Raw genomic sequence first — 26,080 nt, 5'->3', positions numbered from 1 at the left:
ATTCCAGCATTTTCTGAATTTTGTTATTATTGTGGTTTAGGACTGGTATTCTCCATTCAGCAGTACTCCTGCTAAAACCAGTTTCTCCTCCCCCACTCCAGCTGGAGGCACAAAAGGCAAAGATCACAGATTGAGATAAGAACAATTTACTGGAAACATCAGTGAGATAAGAGAACAAGCAATAGCAGTAGCATTATTAATAACAAAAGGTATAAGAAAAGAAAGGATTCACAAGGAAAATCCACAATACCCGGGCTTCCCCCTCAGAAGGGAGTCTCCCCTTGTCCATGAGGTGGTATAGAATGACTTCCATGTCCTAGTAGCCAGGCTCCCTCCCAGCTACTACAAAAAATTAACACTGTCCTGACCCAAACCAGGACAGTTATTCATAGCATCTAAGACACAGATAAAATGCTGGATTGGGACACATTTCTCAGAGTTGGAGCCACATGTTCTGTGCCTCTACCAAAAAGCTTTGTATCCATTGAAATTTATTGCCAAACAACTACTGTGATCTTGACACCCCACCTAATTTTTTTGTTATTGGATCCTTTCCTTGTCCATCAAATACACAATTCTAGTCCTTTTGCAGCCCTGCATAAGTCACCCTTCTTGTAATTAGTGTCAGGTTATCTCCTTGTTTCAAATTACTGTGCCTGGCTATGAATCTAGGAATAGTGGTAACATAATATCACTGGCATTAGCTTTCAAGTAATTAATGATAAGTTTATTTAGAACATTATCACATTTTAAATGAAGTTGCGCATGAATTGCTGACTTTTTTTTCAGCTCTGCTAACAACAATCTACGTGCATTTCCCCTCCCTTCCCTGGGATTCTCTTCTTGAAAGACCCTGTGGTAGGGCCTGCTTTCTGCATAGAAAGCAACTGGCTGATGCCAAATAGCATAGAAACTTCAGGGACTGTTGTCAAGGTATGCTTAGTAATTAGGTTTGTTTATTTGGATATTTAAATTTGTGTACTTAAAGCTATGTATGAATAATCTTCTGTATATGTAAATTCAGGTTCTTATTAATGCTCACATAATTTTCCATTACTTGTTTCTTGCAGTCACATTCATTATTCAATGCCTATGATTTATTAGATTATAAGGTTTATGGTATAGATAGCAGCAAGTTTTATCTTCTCTTTGTACAATACTAAGCACAGTTCGATTTTTAGCAGGTGAACTGTAGCACAAGTAATAAATCAAATGTACTATATTAGTGCAATCACAGAAAAAGTAAAATTAGTTTTGAAGCATTTATGTAAATAATGTTTTCAGCCATCTATGCTTAAACATATATTCTTTTAGAATGTATTCTTCATATATTCTTCTCAGAATACTGATATTATGGCTCAAAGTATTTTAATGGGTATTTAAAGACATACATATACATATCTGTATCTGTAGATAGACATATATGTATGTATTTATTTCTAAAGGTGCAAATACTAAACATTTTCTTGGGAAATAGAGAACAATTTTGGTAAGAACAGCAAAAACCAATACAGTGATACTTTATGTGGAATGTGCAGTTTGACTACATTGGCTCCTTTCAGAAGATGGGGGTCTACACTTTTAGCTCTGCATGGTAGAGACAGTTGGGTACCCTGCAAGGTGAAAATAAATCCACAGGCATGATGAAACTATACTGTCTATGTTTATGTTTGAAAGAAAAATATTTTCATTAAGCCAAAAGTGGGATGCTAATTTTTTTAAAGTTTTTCTTTCTCTGAATTATTTCTGCATGATTTAATCTTCTCTCTGTCTTGCCTCATCAGTTATCATTTTACAAGAATTCTCCTAATCCTGAGGTTCTTTAGTGGTCACAGTTCAATAAAGTAAACATCCTCAGGATTGTTTTACTGAGAGTTATAAAGTTCTGATGGGAATGGACTTCACAATTCCAAAGTGAAGAACTAGCTATGAGTGGAGTGTGTTGCATTTGAGTTTACAATGTAGACAAATATCTTGTGTGAGTTTTGGTTTGATGGTTTGGAGGGTTTGTGTTGTTGGTTTTTTTGGGGGTTTTTTTGTTTGTTTGATTTTTTAAAAAAATTTTATTTTATCATACCTCAGGTTCATGAGATACAGATTTGAAAAAACTACAAGAAATTCATAGAAGAAAACTTTATCAGGGATCATTAAACAGAACAATATCTCCTGTAGCTCAGAAAGTACCATTATCTGGTTGTCTGCTGTTTCCATCTCTGCCATCCTAACCACTCTAGTCATCAGCCAAATTATTCTCCTATTCATGTATTTTTTTATGTTTTCTGTGAAGGTAATGTGAAAATAGTTGCTAAGTGTGATTTGGTCAAAGCTCCAGTTTTGGTTTGTGGTGTTGTGTTGGATGATGAGAAAGAAAACAAGGTGAGGCAAAGGTAACAGTCACTGTGTCTGACTGACTTGTGTCTACTTGTGGCATCCAGGAGTTCAAGATTATTAGCCAGTAGTCAACTTTCACTTTTTTTTCCCGAGATTGTTTCCCCTGCCCATATAAACTTGAAAATAATAATAAATCAGCTAAACAACATAAGTTAAGTAATGAGAAAGCAGAGGTAACTTATTTTAAGAGTTACTATCACTCAAGAGTTTACAACCACCTGTCAAAGTCACACATTATTTCTTTCCTTTTAAATATACATGCATGAACAATCCACAGCTCTCCTGAAAAAAAGGAATTTATGTGTTTCTCCTGATCCGACCCTTACACCAACCATTTAAATAGCCTCATGTCCTGTCTTGGACACAGGGCTTAGGGTTGTTTGCAGAGTGTAAGTGCCTCCTCTCGAATGAGCAGCATTATAAGCACACAGAGAATTAATTTCTCATCAACAAAACATCAACAAACATTTTGCTTGTCACTAATATTTAATGTTCTGGCAGTCTGGCTTACTCTTCTCTCTTTGTAATGTTCAGGTTTTGGGAGAGGAAAAAACACCCAAATAAGCAGACTGCAGATGGTAAATTTTCAATTAAACTTGTGAAGTTGCCTGTTCAGTGGCAATACTTTCCAAGTTTTACTCGTCTTCCCAGCCCAGGGACCAGTGCTCATTGGAAGCAGATTAGAGTGTTACAATGAGGCTTGTTACAATGGAAAGGAGAACTTAAAAGGTACCAACAAAGGAGTGACACTTAAATATAGAAGAAATTTTATAACTGTTACAGAAAAATAGATTCTGTTGGGCAAAATTTTTTGAAATGTAACCATTATATAACAAACTCATAATTAAAATGGATTTCCCATATCAAAATCATTGTGAGACTGTAGAGATGAAAATTAATTTGCATGGAGAGTAAAATACATCCAAAAACCTTTGTGTTGCTCCAACTTATGTATTTATTGTGAAATCTTGATTTTCCCAGGCCTTGATGAACTAGGAAAACACTTGATGTGTTAGGAAAGCTTATGCTGAACTATGATGCTGTCTGTCCTCAAGGCATCTGTGTGTTGGGTAATACTGGATCTGTTTGTGCTGGAACAGGCATAGTGGATGAACAATAAAAATTAATAGGGAGCTGCTTTTCTAAAGAAAAAAAGGTGACTTCAGCAATGCTGTTTGTTTAGTTTTTTTCTGAAAATGTGCAGACACCTTTGTAACAATGTATATTCAATAATCATCCTTCATTTAGATCTAGAAGCTTAAAACAAATTGTGCCTTTTTTTTTATTGAGTGAAGTAGATTTTAATGTGGTTTTCTACAGGATTCACCAGACTTAATGTAGCATTATATATGGCTACTGTAAAAAGATAAAGTCCTATGGTAATTGCATTCTCTTCTCAGTGTCTCTTTTTCCTTTTCCCCCTCTTGGTGTCCAAGGTAATTCACTCCCTTTAAATTTTTGAAAGTCTGTGAAATGTAATTTTATAAAATTTAATTATAAAAAAGCTAAGCAGAGAGATTATTTCCCTAGCACTTTCAGCATCACAGTGACTAATATTTTTCTGAAGATTATTAGTTGAACTCAGAAATAGAAAATATTTCCCCTTTGAAGTATTTTCTAAATAGGAGTACCAGTCTTTGTCACTGTCTGCAAAAACAATTTAATGGTACTTCACAAATGTCTTTCCCCTGCTAAGGAAAGACAGATTTTAATTATTTTTAATAAGTTATTTAGTGAGAAAATTAAACAGAATAGGATGAATTTGTTTTGTAAATGTAAGCACAATTATATTAATTCCTTGACTAAGGTAATTTTTTTCTGTTTTTTTATGAAGTGTCTCCAGTGTCATGATCTCTTTAATTTGAAAACTAAACACTATATTTATGGGATGAGGATATTTATTTACAGGACAGAGGATGTTATATAGATAAAGTTTCAGCCCTTGTATGCACTTGTAACAAGTTGTATGGGCTATTCAATTATAAGTATTGGAGATCAATGGACCACAAGAGATTACATCTTTAGCTTAGCTGTTATGACATATTATTTTATCTCTTGAGGTGTAAGATAATGTCAGAACATGATTCTACCCCCTAGGATATCACGTGTTACTAATAAGTTGTTCACATAGAGAAATATAAGCTACTTGAGAGTCATGTTATCTTTCATTTTAGTCTCTGATGTGAGAAATTAAGAATAACACTTATAGTATTAATAATAGTGAGTGCCAAAAATTTTGGAAGGACCTTTAAAAGATCTTGGATTTTTTTCATAAAAGGGTACATTCTGAAACAGGTCATTTCTGTTAGATAAAGACTGGTTTCCATCCATCTTTATGTGTGTATATATAAAATTCATGTGGTTTTATATGTATGTATGTAGTACTGTTTGGAGTTTCTGTTTCTTCCTTTTGTTATGAATTAACATTGACATAAAAAAGAAAGTGTTGGAAACTAGTGTAAGTGATCAGTGTTCGTGTCTTCCATGCTCTAGGCAAGTTATGAATATAGTACAAACAGAACATAATGTAATGCTTTGCAGCTCAAAAATAATTCATCTGGTGTTTTACAGGATATAATTTTCTCAAAGCACTGGAAGACCACAGCAAAATTTTTAATTAAAAATCCTTGCTATATCTCAAATTTTTCCTGTAGTGAATATTGTAGCAAATATTGTTGACCTTTTTTTTTTTTCTCCTTTTGAGAAGACAGAATAAAAGTACAAATACTTTGTTAGTCTCTTAAAGGTACTTCAGCACATAAATGGAGACTTTTATTTTTCTTTTATGTGAGACTCATGCTATGCACATACTCAGATCTGTGTTAGAAAATTGATGCTTTCTATCTTGTTTTGGTCACCTTAATTATCCCCGCACTCAGTCAAGCAAAGGATCTTCTCCTCTTTATTGGTAGGTCTGGTGCTATAAGGAAAAGTGAAAAGAGACAACAAAAACATTACTGCAGTTTTTCTCAGGGCCACCACTCAGCATTCATAACACAGACTATGTAAAATGCGGTATTACATACTGTTTGATAAAGTAATAGTTGTGATCAATACAATTTAAGGCTTTTGACATAATTTTATATTAGTCTTTCTTATTCAATACAAAATGAAATAGTGAGAGAGGTACTTAAAAGTTTAAAAACTGCCTGGTCAGTCTTGGAGCATAAATGAATGTCATAATCTCTCCAGTGATTTTTATCATCAGTATTTTTGTTTCTGTCGATCTGTAGTTGATGCCAGAGATTATTATTAAAAGGCTGTAGCTGCATATAGGGCATAACATAAATACTGGATGTGTGACAATTTTTGAGGATGCAAAATTGCTAACAGTACATTGTAACGTCATATAAATCAAACATTCATATAAATACTGTGTTAAAACAAACAAACAAACCCCGAAAACCAAACAGACCTTGAATGGAAGTTATGCAGCTAGGGACAAAAAAAACACATTGACTGTGCAACAGGTTGAGGGATTATATCTTGAAGAAAAGTCTTTAGAAAAGAGTTAAAAGTCATAAAGGATAATCTGATGTAGCAGGGCAAGAGACTGGTGCTATTGTGGAACATATTTAAAGACAAAGAAACAAAAAATCAAAGAAAACTTAAAGAAAATCCTTAAACACCCCAAACTCTCAAAAACCCAACATCAACAAAAAAAAACCTCAAAATGAACAGATTAAGAACCTTACCCTCCACTCACCTTTTGAATTTAATTTGGGTTTGATGCCCTAAGGGAAATACTGTGGTTTTTCTTGTATTTTTACTTCTAAAAGAATAACAATAAACTGAAAAGAACTTTAAGGCTCAATTGTGTACACATGCAGTGGTATGAAAATGAGTTTTAAAATTAAATACTTAAGGAGCTCAATTTATTCCTCATAATAAGGGGACCATTGTTTGTTCTTTAGATGTACTATCTCACTTATTGAAGGATATGAGAACTCACCATCTCATCATGAAAGTGAATGGCATTGGAGATGTTTATGCAAGGGTGGTGTGTGTTCATTTGCCAAGGAGAAACCTATACCTCTCTAAATATACTGACTATGCAATCCCCGAAAGTCTTTCTTTTTACCTGAGAATTTAGCAATTTGAATTCCCTGAACTCCCAGTACTGTGTTCAAATCCTCTCTTGTGAAAGCCTTTATTGTCTTTAATTGTTTTTCATTGTCTCAATTTTCTCATAACTGTGGCCCTCGTTTAAAAAAAAAAAACAAAAACAAAAAACCAAACCCTCTAGGGTCAGTCTGGGAAAATTTTATCCCTTGCCTTCAGGTAGAAGGGACTAAATTTTTTCAAATCCCAGCTGCTGCTGCCACTCTTCAGCTGCAGTCATAGCTACAAGTACCTTACATCGTTGTTGTCATCTGATAAGTGACACATGTCAGGGATCTGCTTTGTATAACTTGACTACTTAAAATGCCTAATACTGAAGAATCAGACAGGTTACATAGAGGGAATGTACAGCCATGGTGTTGTAATGACTGTGCAACTGAAATCCCACACTATTCTTTCTACCTCGAAGTAAATCTCTGAAATAGCATACTTTATAAGAAAAGATAGTTCATGATCAACTTATTTCCTGATTTATTTGTTGCCAGGAAACTTGCTGAGTTAGATTATGTGGTGCTACCACTAGGTTATGTTAGAATTCTTGGGTGCTTTTATTCACCCTGATTCAGATTCAATTCACATATTTTTAACTCTGTATTTATTTCTTACCAGAAAATAAAGGGACATTCAGCAGTTAATTTTTTTAAAAAATTATGATCTATACTATAATATATACTATAATACTATAATGATCTATAATATAATGTAATAATACATATGATATATAAATAAAAGAAAATAATTTCATAATTTTACAAGCCTTTGAATAAGTTTAGAGTTCTTCTCTGCCCCCACTTCCCTCTCCAGATTTCTATTTTTAGTGATGTTATTATGGACTATAATTACAACTACAGCTAAATATTAATGTCTAGAGATAATTTTTTTTTCTGATTTTACTTCTGCTTCTTTAAAGAGGGCAGCATCCTCTAGAATTATTTAAACTTCAAACATTTTATTATTTAAATTTTAACATCACACCTGGCTTAATGTACAAGCCAGACTGATTCTCATTTTTTGCAGTCTCTATTATGGTTTAGAATGCCAAATACTTTATGAAACCAGTAATTGTTAATTAGAACAATGCCATTCCTATATCTATGAAGAAAATTTTGATGCTTTGTCATCTTGGTAGAAAATGCTTTTTTGTGTCTTTACTGTACTTGCAAGCAAAGTGTGCTCTTCACTGCAAAAGCTTCTGCCACAGTTGGCAGTTATTCCTATCTGCTGCAAAGTGTACTCTGAAACTGGGATTTTGGAGTTTGCTCATAGAAGTTGCTTGCTGTGAATTGCAAATATCTAATCTTGTTGCAAAGCACGTTGAATTATCTAGTGAATAGGTGGCTTACTTAAACTGAACAGCACAAAGCATTTATGATAAGTTCATATAATTTGAAGGGTTTAAACTGGAAAGATACCCAGCTGGAAGATTTATGACACTTCTATATTTCAAAGGATATCTATCAAAGGATACTTTGCATCCTTATTTTACATTTTAATAGCTGAGTTGGCTTTGCCCTATAAATAATTAATACCACTAAGAATTTAACATCTGAAATGATAAATAGCACTTGGCAGTAATAATATATTGTTTTCGTGCTAAGAGCGCATAATTTTAACAGCTGGAATTCAAAAGACGTATTAGAATAAATTGTATCACCCCTTGATTTATTATTATGGAAAAATGGAAAGATGAAACTCCAGGGTCTTGTCACATGGGTACTTCAATACTGTCAACCTTTTAAAAGGTAGAAGCTGCTTCAAACCTGACTTTTGTGTGTTTAAGCCTTTCCATTCTTCAAAGCCTTCTCCAGGTACAACTGTGAACTGTCTTGCCCTACATACTGACAGTGACTGGTACAGGTTGCAGAAAATATTTCAGAAAGTCTGTTAGTGAATGCTCAGTTACTGAAATCCTAACTGGATGGCTTTTTTTCCACCTTTAAATTTCTGTTACTTAATCCTGGGTTTATATTTTGAATTACAGGGATTTAGTGTTGAATTGTGGCATGGAGCTCCAAAATTTAGTTGCATAGCTGGACTGCTCTTTTTTTCAAGTTTTAATTTGCTTTTGCTCCTCTCGTTTTCATATAGGACAGCTATCTGTTTCACTGATTTTTTTCTGCTCTACCTCTAGCAGTCTAACTCTAGCTTTATCTTTCTGTACTACCCTCATGCTGTCTTTAAATTAATTTCCTCTTTTCAACCTTAGTTTTTGTAAGCAAAGCTTATTTTTTTATTCTTTATTCATAGTTTTTGTTCCATTTCTACATTATATTATGTTACAGGAAGCAACATTTTTCAAAAGAATATACCTCTTTTGTAGCAGTAAATATGTACAGATTCTTCCAATGAATTTTTTTTTGCTTACAAAGACTCACGGGAATATTGATAGAAGGAACCCCTCTAAGTCCTCTGTCCCAGCCTCCTGTGTCAAGTGTCACGAACACCAAAGGGGGTTCAGCTGGTGTCTGGAAAACCTCCAAGTATGGAACTTCTACAGTGTTTCTCAACATCGTGCTCACGAACTGTCCTCGTCTCCTAGGAAAATAATTTTCCTAATGTTCAGCCTGAGACTTGAAGAGTGCAATTTGTGGTGATGAGTCTTTGTTTTAGTGCCATAATTGAGGCTCCACATCTTTGTAACTGCTTTGTAACTGTTAAAATTTGTGTTATATCTCCCCTTGGCCACATCACCACACTAAACAGCTTCCCCAACGTCGTCTTATAAGTCCTGTGCTCTGGGATCCTGACCATCTCAACAGCTCTGCACAGGACTTTCTTTGGCTTTAAACATCACTCTTGAGCTGAGGTGGGGCGGATGCCAAACTGGCCATGTATTCCACATGTGACCTCATCAGGACCAAGTAGAGGGAGATAGAAATTTCCTTCAGTCTTGTATTTAACCTGACATCTGCTGTAAGCCTCAGATGCATTTCAACAGAGTTGGTACTAGCTAGTTGTTTACTAACCTGTATAAATGGGTGTCATTATTCTTCCCAAACGGGTAACTATGCATGTCTTGGTAGAAATTGTTAGATTTTTGTTCCCACTGTCTGAAGCTCTGCTGTTCAGCTTTATCAGCTCCTCACTTATTATCTTTCTCATTTAGCAACATCCTCAGATTTGTTCTGGGGGTGTTCTGTCTCCTCAACCAGGTCTTGAACAAAATTTTTAGTGTAGGACACATTATAGAATCACAGAATAGTTGGAAAGGACCTTTACAAGTTAGCTAGTTTAACCCCCCTGCAATGAGCAAGGATACCTTCAACTAGACAAGGTTGTTCAAAGACCCATCCTGCCTGACCTTGAATGTTTCCAGGGATGAAGCATCCACTACCTCTCTGGGCAACCTGCTCCAGTTTTACCACCTATAATGTAGAAAAACTGCTTCCTAATATTTAATCTAAAACTACCTTCTTTTAGTTTAAAATCATAACCCTTTGTCCTATCACTACTAAGAAGTCTGTCCCCATCTTTCTTATAAACCATCTTCACATACTGGGAGGCCTCAATAAGGTCTCCCTGAAACCTTCTCTTCTCCAGGCTAAAGTCTTTCAACCTTTCCTCATAGGAGAAATGCTTCATCCCTCTGGTCATTTTTGTGCCCCTCTCTTCCCCCAGGTAACAAGCAACAGGACAAGAGGAGGTAGCCTCAAGTTGCACCAGAGGAGTTTAGATTGGATATCAGGAAAATGTTCTTCATGGAAAGGGTGACCCTGGAACAGGCTGTCTAGGGAAGCAGCGGAATTACCATCCCCCAAGTGCCACAACTACATCTTTTTTGAATACTTCCAGGATGTGATTTAATGGTGAGCACAGCAGTGCTGGATTAACTCTTGGACTCAATGATCTTGGAGGTCTTTTCCAACTTGAAAGATTCTATGATCCAGACAATTTATTAGCCACCAAATAGTCCACCCATTACATCCATATCTCTCCAGTTTAGAGAGAAGGATGTTGGAGGGGATTATGTCAAAGGCTTTACAGAGGTCCAGATAGATGACATTGGTGTCCACTGATGTAGTCACTCTATCACAGAAGGCCACTAGTTTGGTCAGGCAGGACTTGCCCTTGACAAAGCTGTGCTGGCTAACTTGAATCACTTTCCTGTCCTCTGTGTGCCTTAGCATTGCTTCTAGAAGGATCTGTTCCATCATCTTTCCAGGCACAGAGGTGAGTCTGACAGGTTAGTAGTTCCCAGGGTCCTCCTTTCTACCTTTTTTCATAGATGGGTACAAAGTCTCCCTTTTTCCAGTCACTAGGACTTCACCTGACTGCCATGAGTTTTCAAATATCACAGAGGGGGGCTTGCTAACTACATCAGCCAATTCCCTCAGGACTCTGGGATGAATGTCATCAGGTCCCACAGAGTTAAGTATGTTCACTTACTTTGTGTGGTAACAAACTGGATTTTCTCTTACAATGGGAAGCATTTTGCTTCCCCAGTCCCCATCCTGCTGTCTACCCAATTGAGAGGTGTGGGAAGAGAGATTGCCAATGAAGATTGGGGGGAAAAAAGGTATGGAGTATCTCAGCCTTCTCCTCACCCATTGTTACCAGTTTGTCAGCCTTGCTTATCATGGGGGTACACCTTCTTTGACCTGTCTCTTCTGGATGACAGATCAACACATAATAATAATAATGTGCCATTATTATTGTTATTGTTACTATTCTTTCATCCCTTGTCAAGTTGAACTCCAACTGCACCTTGGTCCTCCACAACTGGGCAACATTCCTATACTCTTCCCAGCATCCCTGCTTCCACTGCCCATGCATTTGCTTCTTGCCCATTAGTTTGACCAGCAGGTCTCAACTTGGACATGTTGGTCTCTTGCCTGCTTTACCTGATTTCTTTCATTTGGGGATGGGAATTCTTGTGCTCTGTGGCAGTTTCCAGGGGGTGCTATTGGCTTAGACACTCTGCTTAGAACTGGCTACCATGTGTACAGAAAATCTTTGTCTGCTGCCCTGTGTATATAGTGGTGCAGCCTTTTTTACCCAACTAGCGGTTTGTTCTTGGAGTTCATAGTTCATCAGGTTCCACCAGAGAGCATTGCTGGAGGAGGTGTCAATCTAAAGTAATGTTTGTCATTGTCTGCATACATATGCATTTCCATATAGAAGTCTCTTGCTGACTAAGCACAGTGTGGGGACATTTTACATGCAGGCTGTTGAATTTATTGGGCCATTTCTTCAAGCATATATGACTCAGAAGTGTTATTATTCTCACTGAAATTATTGTCTGCATAAAGTGACTGAAGTGTTTTGAAATTTGAGTATAGCTCAGTGTTCATGCTAGTTGTTATAGAATGCTCTGTAAGTTATGTCTAATTGTTATAGAATGGTCTATATTTTACACTGCTATTAAACATAAATCAAAAATAATCCACCTTTAACAGAATTTTCAAAACATGCAATAATATTGAAGAAAATCTTATTATGAAGTTAATAGAGAACTACTGTGGAATGAGGTTTTTAATTACAACATTTGAAAGGAACATAATCTGGTACAGGTAGAAATAAAGGCTATTTCACACCAAAAAAAAACCCCAAAAAACTAAAACCAAACAAATAAGCAAACAAGAAAACCAAAACAAAACCCCAGACACTAAACAAACCACCCATTTACTTTTTTACAAAAATAGTAGGGAGAGTCATGAGTACAAAGCCTTATGAAGACCCTTGCAGGTAAGAGGCCTTGAATATAACTGAAGTCAATCCACTGAGAGTTTTTTAAACCCAGCAATTTTATTCTATACCGTGGTCATTGCTAAATTCCTAAGTTATCACTCAGTGGAAGAGACTTACAGGAATGAAATAAAAGGGTTGAAGGGGCATGGAGTAGCAGCAGAAAATCATAGATACTAGTTTTTAGGCTCTAAGGATTTATGGGTAGGGGTTTTTTTGTATCTGCCATTTCATGATCAGATTCATTATATAGCTGTGGAGAAATACTATATTTCAATTGATGAAATTAAATATCATTACTGCATAACATTAAATATTTGTATATAAGTAAAATATGTATTACTAATTTTAGACATTGACAGATGTTTGGGGAAAACTCCGTTGAATCCCATTGTTCTAAGTATCTGTAAAAATACTGTCTTTTTGTTCCCCTAAATGATTTTATCTCAATTTTCTCTCAAATTTATTTTTTAACTCTCTGAAGAAAATGGCTTAATGACTTCCCTTTGTAATGCACTATTTTAAAAAACACAGTATAAGAAAATATCTTTACTATTTTTAAAAGTTATCTTTATAACTCTTATTCTTTGAATTTTTTGGAAATTGGGGGATGAGCAGGGTGAACGTAATGTGCTTCTGTTCTGCTTTGCAACTAGAATTTAGTAAAGAGTGTCCTGATTTAATAAACTTGGATCAGAATGACAATTTTTTCTCTATTTTATTTTTCTAGATATAATATCATATTGATGTCATATTCATTCTTTTTTTACAGTCTTTATCTCATTTTCAGGGAAAAATATTTTGAGAACAATGAGATTATAGAGAATACTTACAGGGTTGGTAAAATATAAGCACCTCCTTTTACTTCCAGAATGAAAGGAAGAGAGAGCCTAGTTTCAGGGGGCTTTTTTGTTTCTTTAAATATGTCTGTCTGTTTTATGTATGGTAATTTTTAAAAGCTTGTTGTATTAATCTTTTTTAAACCTAAATCTTCAACCCTCCTCAGTATTTCTAGTTAATCATTAGCATGTACTGTTAAAAACCCATTAACTTTGACATATATTAATGTCAATACACTATTAAATTAATCTAATAAAACAACATATAATCTATTCCAGACCTTTGTGATATACTTAACCTATGCCAAAGGGAATAACAAAACAGATGGACCTGCCAACAATTTTTAGTTATTTAAAGCTGGAAGCTATATGGTATACCAATGTATAAGAAACATAATTGACATATATCATATTCTGATTAACAGTCTGTTTTATTACTCTTTCTTCGATCTAATTTCTTACACATGTAAATGTAGACTCTAATCTCAGAATGGTAATGCATATATTTTATCTCAGAAACTGTAGAGATAAGATGTCAGATTTTTTTTTGAGAAATGTGCTACAACACAGTGCATGTTAGAGATTAAAATGCAAAAGAGCAGTCTGGATTCTGGTATTATGTTACTTGTTTTAATGTAGTCCTTTATTTAGTACATGTTTGTATTTATTTTGTGGGTTAGTTTGGATTTTTTTTTTCCTTTTAGTATCATTCAGTGGCAACTTCATTTCATAATTGTTAAATATATTCTTGAAATGTACTGTGGATTCTTAGATATCAAGAAAACTTGTTTGCAATGCAGGATACTTCAGCTGATGCAATCTGTCTTCCTAGGCTGGGTGCTATGTAGTAGTGCAGATACTCAGCATTCTGTGACTGTATCTGTCAACGTGATGCTTATGAAATAGCAATGAAAAATGCAATTAAAATCTGAAAATACATTTTGGAAATGGTGAATGGGATTTGCCTTTTCTGAAAATGTCTTTCTTGATTTATCTGAGTTCTTTAAGCTCTTTATTGCACTGAAAATCAGGAGCTTGGAGATAGAATACTTTGATTGTGGGATTTGGGTTTAACAACATATTTTTCCTTCTCCTTTTCTCATTATTATGTAAATCGTTTATGTTGAAGGTAGGGACTAACATGGCTCTGAACGTCTGCAAACTTTGGATTTATAAAGATAGGTTTAGGAATGTAGGGTTAGGATGCTTTTCAGTCTGCATATAGTATTTATCAGACCAGACATTTGTGAAAATGTGTACATGAGGCACTGGAAATATTACCAACCTAAATTATGACTTCTCTATTTCTTTGTATCGTGTCATCAACAGTCAGTACCTATCTGAGAGAAAAACTTTAAAGTTCCAGGGAAGCTGAATGTAAAAATTGAGCTAAGTAAAATTGAATTGCTGAAGAAATAAACTCTAGTCCTTTATGGTCTCCATTTCTGTGTGAATAGTATAATAAATCTTGGACCTCTATTAAAAGAATATGAAATTCAAAATAAGTTAAAATTTGAAATAATTTTCACATTTGACCAGGTTGTCATTATAAGGTTGTTATTCGCTCATGAGGAAAAAAAAATGACAAAGCACTAGATTCCATCCTTTGTCACATTTATTCAACTTTATTTAAAAATCACAATTTTCTTAGGATATTAAAACTGAGATATTGAAAATTGTATTGCATATATTTGATGAAATACTGACTAAAAATTGGTGTCAGAAATCTCAGTGCCCTCACCTGACCCAAGATTTCCCTTACCATAGGCAGTAAGAGCCTCTCCATTTCATTGTAGGCACTTCATGTTAGTTCTGTATATTCCAGGTTTGAGTCTGAGTCCTTGACAATATGTTATGTTCTCTTACTATTTTTATAGTGTAAAAAATTGAGACAGACATTTTAGCTTTTAAACTGAAGTAAAATGCACCTAAAGGACCTGTTTTTGTATAAGGTTGATTGGGCACTGAAAGAGGTTGCCCAAGGAGGTTGTGGAGTCCCAATCCTTAGAGTCAGTCAAAGTCCAACTGGACAGTGTCCTGAGCAAGCTGCTCTAACTACTTTGAACACCTGGGTGACTGGATGAGTCAAACAGGAGGAGCAGTCCAACTGTGATGACTGTTTCTATTGCTGTCTTAATTAACTAAAGAAATAGAGATGCATAACTACTGATACTGCATGAAAATATATTCTATAATCCAAGATACACTTTTAAGTTTCTGTGTTTTTTAGACCTCATTTTTAGGTGTGTATGAGATAAGTCACTAAGTTTGCATAACAGGCAGATAAAATGCTGTACATTGTCTTTGAAGGCTTGGTGCCCTTTCTTGTGTTTGAGTAATTCTTGCTGTTATTTGACAGCTGCATTATGTCTGGCTATGGCATAATCTTAATGCATTTTAATCATCCCAGTGTGTGTCCACATCTGACAGACTTGCATCAATGGATATCTTCATTTTGCAATGAAGTACAATGGTACACTACTCACAACTGGATTTGTGCTCTCTGGGGTTTCATTTCAGTTTTCTCTTAAAAGAACATAATCAAACAGATTGTTCTCAGTCTGCTGTCAGCCCAGTTTTCAGGGCCTTTTTTATCTTCCATCCTATATCTAAACTAGGACCCTGCTCACCCTTCTCCTGTGAATGATGAGGAAAATGAATGTAGGAAAATGATGTGAATAATCTACTGCATGTTTCAATGCACTACAGAACACCTTATGCAGGTATTCTTGAAACTGTCTTACTGTCTACACAATAAGAAATTATGCTTGTTCCATTATTCTAGTACTTTTTCCACAAAAACCCACTCCACAGATATAGATTATGTTAATTATTTAGACTAGGAACAGGTATTTTGATTTCTTGCAATTCAGTAAAACTTTGTTAGTGTTTACTGGTGATCAGCACAGTCAATTTGTCATAATCCTGAAACAGTCAAGGCAAAACACTAGTACAGTTCTTAAACCAAGTGTACATATGTTTTGCTGATTAATGAAATCAGCAATAAGTGTTGAAATTGAGATCATATGTTAAATATAATGATTCTATTTGGATTCAAAAGCAATGTTAGAACAAATTATTATACTTATAATATCAAAAAGGGCAATCATTGAAAAATCTGATATACTTCCTTCTTCATCCCTTAGAATGTTCCTTCTTTCTTATTTTTCTTAATATTAAAAATTGTCTGGAAAAATATGCAGATAGGCTCTGTTTTGACAACTGTGAAATACTGTATGAAAACAACATTCTTATTTTCACTTGTCTAGAGACACTCAGTAAAATGCCGTAAATACAGTAAACATGGTAAAAGTATATTCTGCAAAAAATAATAAGAAGTTATAAATTTCAATGTATTCTACCATCTTTTGATTTTTCTTTAATTGTGAGACTTAGGTATTTGCAGTGTTACAAAGTGGGCTTAAAAGAGCTTTAAATGTATTTTTTACAAGTATTTCCTCAACAAAGAAGAGGCACCTTGTAAAGGTACATGCTGTGTGTAATAGTCTCTGCACAGAAATATATATAATTATAGACAGAATGTCAGAGATTTCCAAAAGTCACCTGTATATTTGCTGCAATATAGCTTAAACTGTGCATCATTCTTGATATGTTTGTCCAAAATTTATGTAAAATGTTTTCGGATGGATATTGCGCAACTATGCAACATCTTTCTGGTCCAGTTTCTAAAGTCTAAATAGTCTACTGACACCCTTTTGATTCTGAGTTTCTTCATTGTAAGTTCACTGTTCATTGTTTAATTATCAGTAGGCATGAAGAAAGTGTTTTCATATGTTAAAATTATCATATGCTTCCTTAATTTTTCTTCTCCAGTCTGAACAACATCATCAAGCTTAGCCCTTCCTTGTACATCTTCCCCCTCTCCCCCCATTACTTTATGGTTATTCACATTGCCCCTTGTGTTATCCTTATTCTGTTATTGGTTTTTCATTGTTTTACATCTCATAGATCTCATGAGCATTTTTCAATTTCCTACAAATAGCTTGTTTGATTACCTATTCTGGTAGAGTTCATGATATTTTTTAAAGGATTCAAGGTAAGTTGATTTTTACTGCCACTGTTTTGCCTTTTAAAAGATAAATGCCAATTCTGCCTTTCTAGTTTTCACCTTTACAGTTTGCTCTCATCCATCCTTTATGTCCAGGCTTCTCAATGTTGCTTCAGCATGAAATTCTTCAGATGAAAGAGCATCCTTTCATCCATTTAGCGGAGGTGACAGGAGCACATGGGTCTTCTTATGCCCTTCTTCATCAAAACAAGTCTTATTTCAGTTGTTGTTCACTTAGACGTAACTCATAGTGCCTATTGCTTCCTGGCTCTAAATTTGGGTATTGGCTAGACAACAGCTTAGCATGGAAGAGATGATGTCTTAAGTCTTGTGGCAGGGGCAAATGATCAAGTGGCACCGTGAAATTAATGACTTCCAACCCCTCAGTTGTTCCTTTGCATGAGAAAGGGACAGGGTAAATGAAAGGATATGCAGAGTTTGGACAAATGGAAGTGCGAAGTCCTGGGGACAACTGACAGTAGATGCAGAACTTACGGATGCAAGGGGATGTAGCTGACTTGGTCAAGCTGACTTGACCATGAACTGGTACTATGACTGTAACATATTGAATCTTTTATGAGACCAAAGAAGTTGAAAGGGAAATAGAGATGGAAAAGTGGAATCATTATTAATTTAAAAAAAAAAAAGAAAGAGGTGGGCAGATGAGACAAGCAAATCAGAAAAATGCTGAAGAGGGATACAACAGCTGAAAGACGAAGAAAGTGTATTCAACCACAGGAGGTCTTGGTACAATATAAAAGAATGCCCTTAGCTAAGAGCATCTGTGTGAACTGGTTACTGACCTTGAGACCTTTAGCCTTTTAAGTGGCACAAGAAGCAGAAGAACACAGGAGGTCTCTGGTTTGAGAGCATTCTGTCAGTACATGTGCACTTGGTACTTGCTGTGGGACTTGCTTGTGCTGCAGATCACACATTGATTCAGACCTTTCTGTTCCTTTTAGAGACTGTTGCTGCACTTTGAACAGATCTTCTGATTTAATTTCATCCAAAAGGAATCCCCTTCACTGCCCCACAGTCTGAGCCAACATGGAGTAAGTGGGGAAAGGAGGGATTGCTGCACTCTACTGCTCTGAGCTATGTCATTGTTGCAGGCACATTTTAGCTAATATTTTGTCATTTGCTGATTTTGTGTACCTCAAGATGAAGTTTGTTTTACTCAGTTGGCTTGAAAATACCTAGGTGATACAAGTATTCGTGAATGCATTCATCCTTTCCTTGCAGGATCTTAGTCCTTTATTACTGGTGCACCAAACAAAACAGAAAACCAATTTATGTTAACCTTTGACTAAAGAAGAAATATAAAAAGCAGGGGGAAAAAAATGATCCAAAATATCAAGATTCTTCAGTATCTATCACATGCCTTTCTTCTTCTTTGGGTAAATTAGTTTGTTAAAGAGCTACTATTTCACTCTAATTCCTTTTTCACCTTAGGCAAGTGTCACAGGAAAATTTCACTAAGAGCCCTTTTACTGAATTTTGCCTTCTTGAAATACATTGCTTTTAGTTTGAATCATCTTCCTTCTATTCTAACTTTCAAGAATTCTGTCCTTTTGTGACCAATCCCAACTACATTACCACTTGATAGTCACATTCTTAGCTGTTTCTTCTCTGTGAATTGGAGGCAAATGGGAAACAGTCCCTATCCTTATTACTCTTGTAATGAAAGCATTTCAGGAGCTTCTTCTGCATCCTATCTTCTGCTGTATTCACAAAGGATGTTGGTCAGTAGCCTATGTTATCACTGAGGTCTCTGCTCTGGTTTACTCTTCACATATACATCATCTGCTTGATCCTTCAAGGGAAATCCCAAAGTGGCAGTGTTTTGGTTTTTTAGTTTGTTGTTATTGGTTAGTCACTTTTGTTTTGTTTTGTTTTTCTTTAACTTTGTAACTGTCCTTTGCAGTCACTTAATTCTTTCTCCCTTTTGGTCTGAACCTCAGAACAAGTGAATTTATTCATGCTCCCTGATTGTTCTTCATCAACAAGATGTACTACGTGAATTTGAATTGTTCCATCTCCTTCTCTCCCTAGATTGTTATATTACTGTAATTACAAATGAGCTGCTTGAGGTAATAATTATACGACTGGTGAGTCTCAAATCCAATCTAACTCATAATTCTTTGTGTTAGTAGTATATAGCTTCTGTTCCACTAGCACTGAGATGGGTTCTACATTTACTATTAGGGATTGGACCATTTGCTTCCCTAATCAGCTGCTTCTCTGGAGACACCCTCCATGTCTGGTACTCCTTCATTCCTTTCCAGCTGGTCAACTACTTTTTCTCTGGAACTCCTCATGCCTAGCCTGTTATTGATATCCTTTTATATCATATGGGCTTCTCTGCTTCACCGCTTTGGTTATGGATCTTCTACCAGCTTCCAAAAGGGTTTTTACAGGGGCTTTTGTTCCTCATTTCTGTTTTTAGAAGGTGTAGATCTGTGTTCCCTGGTTTGAGCGCAGAACCTGGATTAAAGTATTTCCCTCCACAGTTCCTTTGTGGACATAACAGCAGGTAGCTGCTTTGTGTCCATCCACCATCCCCAGGGCTGTAGACTGAGAATGATCTGATGACAAAGGTGATTTTGATGCTGTGCTTTTAAAGGGATGAATTGTGATACTAAACTGCTTTCTAAATTATCTTCTCCTGTCAGTCTCTTAACTTGCCCTGTTATAAAAGTCAGCAGGATATTCATAGAATCATGGAATCAACCGAGTTGGAAAAGACCTCCAAGCTCAAGTCCAACCCTTGATCCAACACTGCCGTGGTTACTAGACCATGGCACTAAGTGCCACATCCAGGCTCATCTTAAAAGCCTCCAGGGATGGAGAATCTACCACCTCCCTGGGCAGCCCATTCCAATGTCTGATTACTCTCTCTGTAAAAAATTTCTTCCCACTATCCAACCTAAACCTCCCCTGGCACAGTTTAAGACCATGCCCTCTTGTCCTACTGCTGGTTGCCTGGGAGAAGAGACCGACACCCACCTGGCTACAACCTCCCTTCAGGTAGGTTGAAATGTTGATTCACAAATACATATCTTTCATTGTTTTTCAGTGATCAGGAGTTTAGCCATGCCATAGGAAATTTATGATATGTGAGAACGCACTACCATCCCCCAAAATGATTTATTTTCAAGTTTTCTCATGAAATTATCTCCTTTACGAGACTTCTCCCATTTGCCAATGTAACCAATAACTTCTCAATGACTTTTGTTATGCTGAGCTATATGCAAGGAGATTAGGTAGGTCCCTGGGTCACTGTGGCTTTAACACTCGTCTAAAATGTGAAGGTTAGTATTTTTAATCCCTTTAAGTTGCAGAGAAGGAACTTGAAGCTATCGTTTAGGAGATGAGTGTTCTGTTGAGCAGGCTATTAGATGAAGGAGGAGCTATTTACAAGCAACTTTGTGGCATTTCTTACACTTTGATTTCCTTTCCCCTGAGAGCCAAAGATCAATCTGCAGCAAGCTACTTCACTCTTTTTCCCATTTATTTTATTGAGTGTATCAATGGAGCAAGGTGTTGCTTATTGAAAGATATGTGGAAGCTGTTTGAAAAACACACATTGTTTGTACTGGAATACTAAGTAACAGTCTAAACTTAGATACTGTAAAGACTGCAATGTTTTATAGTCACACTTGAATAGTAAAATTGTTCAGCTACCCAGTTTGATACACTTTTTCCTCACATGAAAATAATCACTTGGTTTTGACAGTAATAGGTTCCTTAGACTGGGCTGCCTTGAAAATTGATTTCTTTAATGCTTTTTGCTACAGTATGATCAAGGAAGTAGTGAATATCTCATACTTAATGATATTTGGGTTTTTTTTTAATAAGAAAAGCACACTTTGCTGAATGTAAGTGCCAGTCCAGGGAGTTACTGCAGGATGTGCTTGACTTTAGGTACTTCAGTGCCTCCTTGACATGGCTCATGATGTTATTGTAAGTTAAGTCTTTGTAACAAAAACCGAGTCACAATATAGGAAAATATTTAAGAAGGTACAAGTGCCTTAATGCATGACTGTAAAAATATTAAGAATTCTATTTCTTTGGATGCTGAAATCTATATCAGGGAATATTTTAAATCTAGGACTCAAATCTGCAGATGAGAATCCTAACTTGTGAGGTTTGTCTTAAAATGATTCTCAGTCTTTTCTGATAGAAAAGATTTTCTGGTAATATTAAAAAATCTTTTGGGATGAAGAATGTGGATGGTAAGAATTTTGAGGGGAAATTACTTTTTTTTTTTTTCCATTTCCAGTTAGTTTGACTTTTCTTGCTTTTTAACAATTTCCATGTTATTTTTTTCTTTAGTCTGTATACCTTTAAACACTGCTGCACTGTACTACAGTAATTTATTCCCCACCTTTTCCCTGATATCTACAAAGCGTCAGCTATTATTTTCAGCAGATCGAATGAAGGCAGGTGTTTTCATTAATCCAGATTTTTGCCATTCCAATGAGTTTTCCTGGATAGCTTGCTATTGTTTTACCTTTATTTTTGGCTATTGAAATTCAGTTATCTTTCCTAGTAATCCAGGAGAATACACTCTGGTTTTGTTACTTATATCACTACCCATTTTGTTTATGCAGGACTGCTGCTGCTTCTTCCTTCAATTGTGCTTCCATAAGTATGTCCAAGAACCATTTTTTTTCAGCTGGCTTGTGCTTCAGCTTGGTTCATTAAATCCAGCTTTCTGCATGTGTGAATACAATACAAATAATTTCCTTTGTCATCTTCCTCCTAACCTTTTGTGTACAACTTCCATTTTATCAACAACATAGCTGCTAACATCTTTCATCTTCCTAATCATCCCCATTACTGTTACTCTACATTACCTGCTTTTTGTGCCATCATATCAAATTCAGTATTCTTTTTCCATCTTCAGTAAAATTCAGCACTACTTCATTAGTTTAATCATGTTTCTTCTGATATCTTACCCTCTTTTCTTTTTCCCTTTGGCATAGTATGTTTGTACACTTAGGCGTTTCATCTGTTCTTTTTCATACCAATGCAACCACATCATCCACATTCCATTTCATGTTTAGCTTCTGCTATGATGCCTACAAGGGAAAAGACAGTGAATGCTTATTAATTTATAGGACAATGTGTTTAGGCACTTTGTCTAAAACACTACTTTTTTGTTATTATCTTTTTTTCCCCTCCATGTTTTGTGCAGTGTTTCCTTCAGATTGTGAGCTTTTGGAGACAGAACCTGGGCTTAAATATGTACTCAGAAATCATGCGCAATATCACATCTAACATCATAAGTTTTAAAAAAACTTGAATATTATTGATAACAATGAGTTTCCTGGCGGATATTTGGTGTATTTTATTATTAAGGACAACAGGAAAACAACCATGCAAACCTGAAATATAAAATGTTATTTATTAATGTTTTAATTGGTTCAGTCAATTTACTGTGCTTCAGTTTTCTCTGTGCTTGTGTATGTAAGTTCAAGTACATGATCCTAAGGATGTAATGCTCAGGGGTTGCTTTTCTTAGTGTCTTATGTAGGGAAAACAACAAAGTGAGGCAGGGTCACTGTTACGGTTTTTTATATTCTTTATGAGAAAAAGGGAAAGTTGTACATGATATAACAAACTGAGAATGAGAAAAAGAAAGGTTTGACACTGTGGAAGAAGAGTTCAGCAATAACCAAAGCATTGATAATGAGCACTGTTTTAGCCAAAACTCCAAAGCACAGCATGACACAGACTGCTACGAGGAAGCAAACTCCACCCCAGTCAGTCCCAGCACCTGAACTTAGCATTTACTTATTTTAAGTTCATTCGAGTCTGTTTTTACATTTGAATAAAATCACATCTCACCAAAATGATAATTTGAGTATTAGTTGCCTTGAAAACCTGAACTTTATAGAGTTTATTTGGAAGATTAGCAGAAGGACCTTCCTCTGATTAATCTTTTTAATACTAATAATTTTTTAATCAATTTATTTTACTTGTGAAAACCCTTAGATTTTTATTTGTAGCAGTATAGTTTTTACTCAATGAAACAAGAAACTCTTCTTATTCCAACCACTGTTTAAACTTGATGGGGAGTTATTGATGAAAAAAGTGTAGTGGGCAGTGATTCTTTGAATGGGGCGAGCCTCATTAAGCATGTAATAGTAGTAGTACATCTGACTACTTTCTTTATTTTACTATTCAGCCTTATTTCATATCAGTCAAAACACACTGCAGGAAGTTATTGTCTGGAAGATTATTGCATTTATCAAAAAATTGAGGTTAAAGTCACCCTATTCCAGTTTTATAACACCATTTGTGACTTATGCCTCCGAATGTAGTGTCTGTCTTCTCTTATCAAATAATGTAATTTTACTGAAAATGGAGTGCTTCTGTCTGTGCAGACTGTCTGTATTCAGTCTGTTGGACTCTAGTAAATGGATATCTCATTGCTGAAGAACTAAAGAATGAGGGCTTAGAAATGTCACTTAGAAAAGGAAAGGCCTTTATGGACAGAGTAAGCTCTCTCATTAGTTTGTTTCTGAGACTCTGGCAGTTTAATCTTGCTTTACAAATTAACTTCCGACTGTTGAAAATAGACAGAGAGAATATGATAAATACCAAAAAATAGTAAATTAATTTTTGCACTTTAGGTTCCTATCAGTAACATAATAACAGTATCACTTAATATAAAGCTACTGAAAGTATTTTGAAAATTAATTAATAGTTGTGAAGAACTGTGTAACTTCAGTAATAAACACTTATGACAACAGAAACCGAGAAGAAAACAGAAAGTGCTGTATTCAAAGCAGAGTTTTAACAGAGTCCAATAACTGTGGAGCAAAGACAATAACGAGGTGAAAGCAAAATAGTGAGTAGCTGCTGATTGAGAATAGTGCCAGCCTGGTGTGGCATTAGCTGAGATTCAGGAAGGTAAATACTATATAAAATTATAAACTTTTGTCATATGCATACTTGCAAGATGGAACAGATGGAAATTTTCTAGGCAACTTTAATTTCAGCATTTCTAGTTTTCTGAAAGCTTGACTTTTGTGTTTTTGTATATTTTGGGGTTTGGGATTCTTTCACTTCCTCCTCCTCTCTCCCCCATTTTTATTGTGAATATTATTTTGTGCCTGTCAGTTACAAATGTTCCACAGAAGCAGATAAAACAACGTATTGAACTTTCCTTTTCAGTTAGAAAATCTGTTTATGTCCAAATCAACATATGAGTACCTAATTCTTGTTGAGTATTCGTTGCCAAAAATGCATGTGTTTTGTATTTTCTCAGATTATCTTTTCCCATTGCAATTTTATATACTATTACTATAGGATTGGGCAAATTAAGAGTTAATTGTTTTTAATGCAGACTGCATATTTGAAAAAAAATTCTAATTTATCTTACTTCCTTTTCAAAACCAGGCATCACTGTCTCATATTGCACTGTGTATTAGAAAGCCTACAAATGCCTGAGGGGTTTATGTGAAATTATTTGTATAAACATCTTATAGCTTGTTTCAAGGAAAATACTGTAACATATAACATCCCTTTTTTAAGAAGCATTATTTGACAATTCAACTATAGCAGCTGGGGATACTGTTACCCAGCTGTTTATGGCTACTTGTTTCACAGTTCAGCCAGCAGAGAAGAAGTGCAAGTTCTCACTGTTCCACTACACTAGAGTCAACAATGGCTTCAAAATATGTAATTAGCAATTAGGTTAAATTTGCTAATTTTGCACTTAGGTAGATCAAGTTGAATTCTTCTGGCTGTACACTGAAGAATTATGTTTCTGTCAGGAATATAATATATTGCAAGATTCTAGGAATAAAAAGCCTTGAATTTCTATCAGTGTGGAAAATGATTCTGTCTCTTGAGTATCAATCAGGTTTCATTGTTTTTTTCTGTAAGAATGGAAGCCTTATGCCACTTTTCTCTGTTTATATTTTACTGAACATTGAATCATGTGGTTTGCTTGTTTCATCCAGGCTTTTACAATGGTACCTTTCCTATTCATATAAATAAAAGCAAACAATTAAAAACAACCCTCAGCATTTTTGAAGTTGTTCTTTTCATCAGCAACATGCTCTCAGTAGTGATGAGCAACTGCTAAAACCCGTTTTCTTTCTTCTACATGATACTTACTTATGTATTTTAATTTCTGGGAAAAGCAAAAATAGGATTCAAGATATAACAATGAATAGATTGCTTTACCCGATGTTTTATATATATATATATTAGAGAAAGTTAACTACTTCTTTTACTTAGCAATTATAAAATTCTGGATTTAGTTTCATCTCTACAGTAAAGGGAATACTGATGATCTACAGTTGTACTCTTGCATTAGGTGCAGCCAAGGAATAATGTAGACAGGTCACCATCAGGTTGCACAGTTAAATACTTCCATCCTAGGTGAAGCTTTGGCTATAAATGTGCCCATCTACCTCCTGTCCAAGATCACAAGGAGAGATGGAGACTGTGGGATAGCACTCATTGTTTTCAGGTGTTAGGTCAACTACTGTGTTCTTTTTAGCTTTTTCTGGATAAGGTTACTTCCTAAAGTGAATATATATATATTATTGATTGTAGGATGGAATGGGAAATTTGAGAGTCACTAAAAAAGGAATACGACTTGAAGGAATATCTGAATTTCTACTTCCACTATATGTGAAAGAAATCCATTCCCGGAAGGTAGGTGTTTTTCATCTTTATTTCTTAATTTACAGCTAATATAAATTGATCTTTTCAGTCTCAAACTACAAAGTTTAATTCTTTCACCTCCTAGATTAGCAATCAGTAGAGGTTTGCTTTGAGAGTGCCTTAAGAGTGAAAGCTTCCTTCATGTCAAAAATTATTTTTTTTTTCTGAAACCTTGCTTGCCTCTTAAAAGAAATGTCTTATCCTAATGAAAGGAGATTCAAAGCATGTATATCTTATACTTCAAATTACCTCAACACTGGGAATGGAACAGTTGAGTCTTCATTTG

The 26,080-nt window shown here is 35.3% G+C and overlaps 1 protein-coding gene across 4 annotated transcripts in view; it reads left to right on the top strand.

Moving 5' to 3' along the window:
• SGCZ (sarcoglycan zeta) overlaps nt 1-26,080 on the top strand; it is a 431,982-nt gene that overhangs the window by 296,661 nt on the left and 109,241 nt on the right. For all 4 annotated transcript variants that reach the window (XR_007904954.1, XM_051790352.1, XM_051790351.1 and 1 more), the window contains one exon: nt 25,684-25,785. Coding sequence is in view for 3 of the 4 variants with exons in the window: in XM_051790352.1 (XP_051646312.1) it covers nt 25,684-25,785 (102 nt within the window). In the remaining variant the exon portion in view is untranslated. The remainder of the gene's footprint in view (nt 1-25,683; nt 25,786-26,080) is intronic.

The sequence above is a fragment of the Manacus candei genome, unplaced genomic scaffold, assembly GCF_025592945.1.
Source record: "Manacus candei isolate 608988 ecotype Guabito, Panama unplaced genomic scaffold, ASM2559294v1 h1tg000028l, whole genome shotgun sequence".
Classification (NCBI taxonomy): domain Eukaryota; kingdom Metazoa; phylum Chordata; class Aves; order Passeriformes; family Pipridae; genus Manacus; species Manacus candei.
This window is presented reverse-complemented; position numbering and strand designations above follow the sequence as displayed.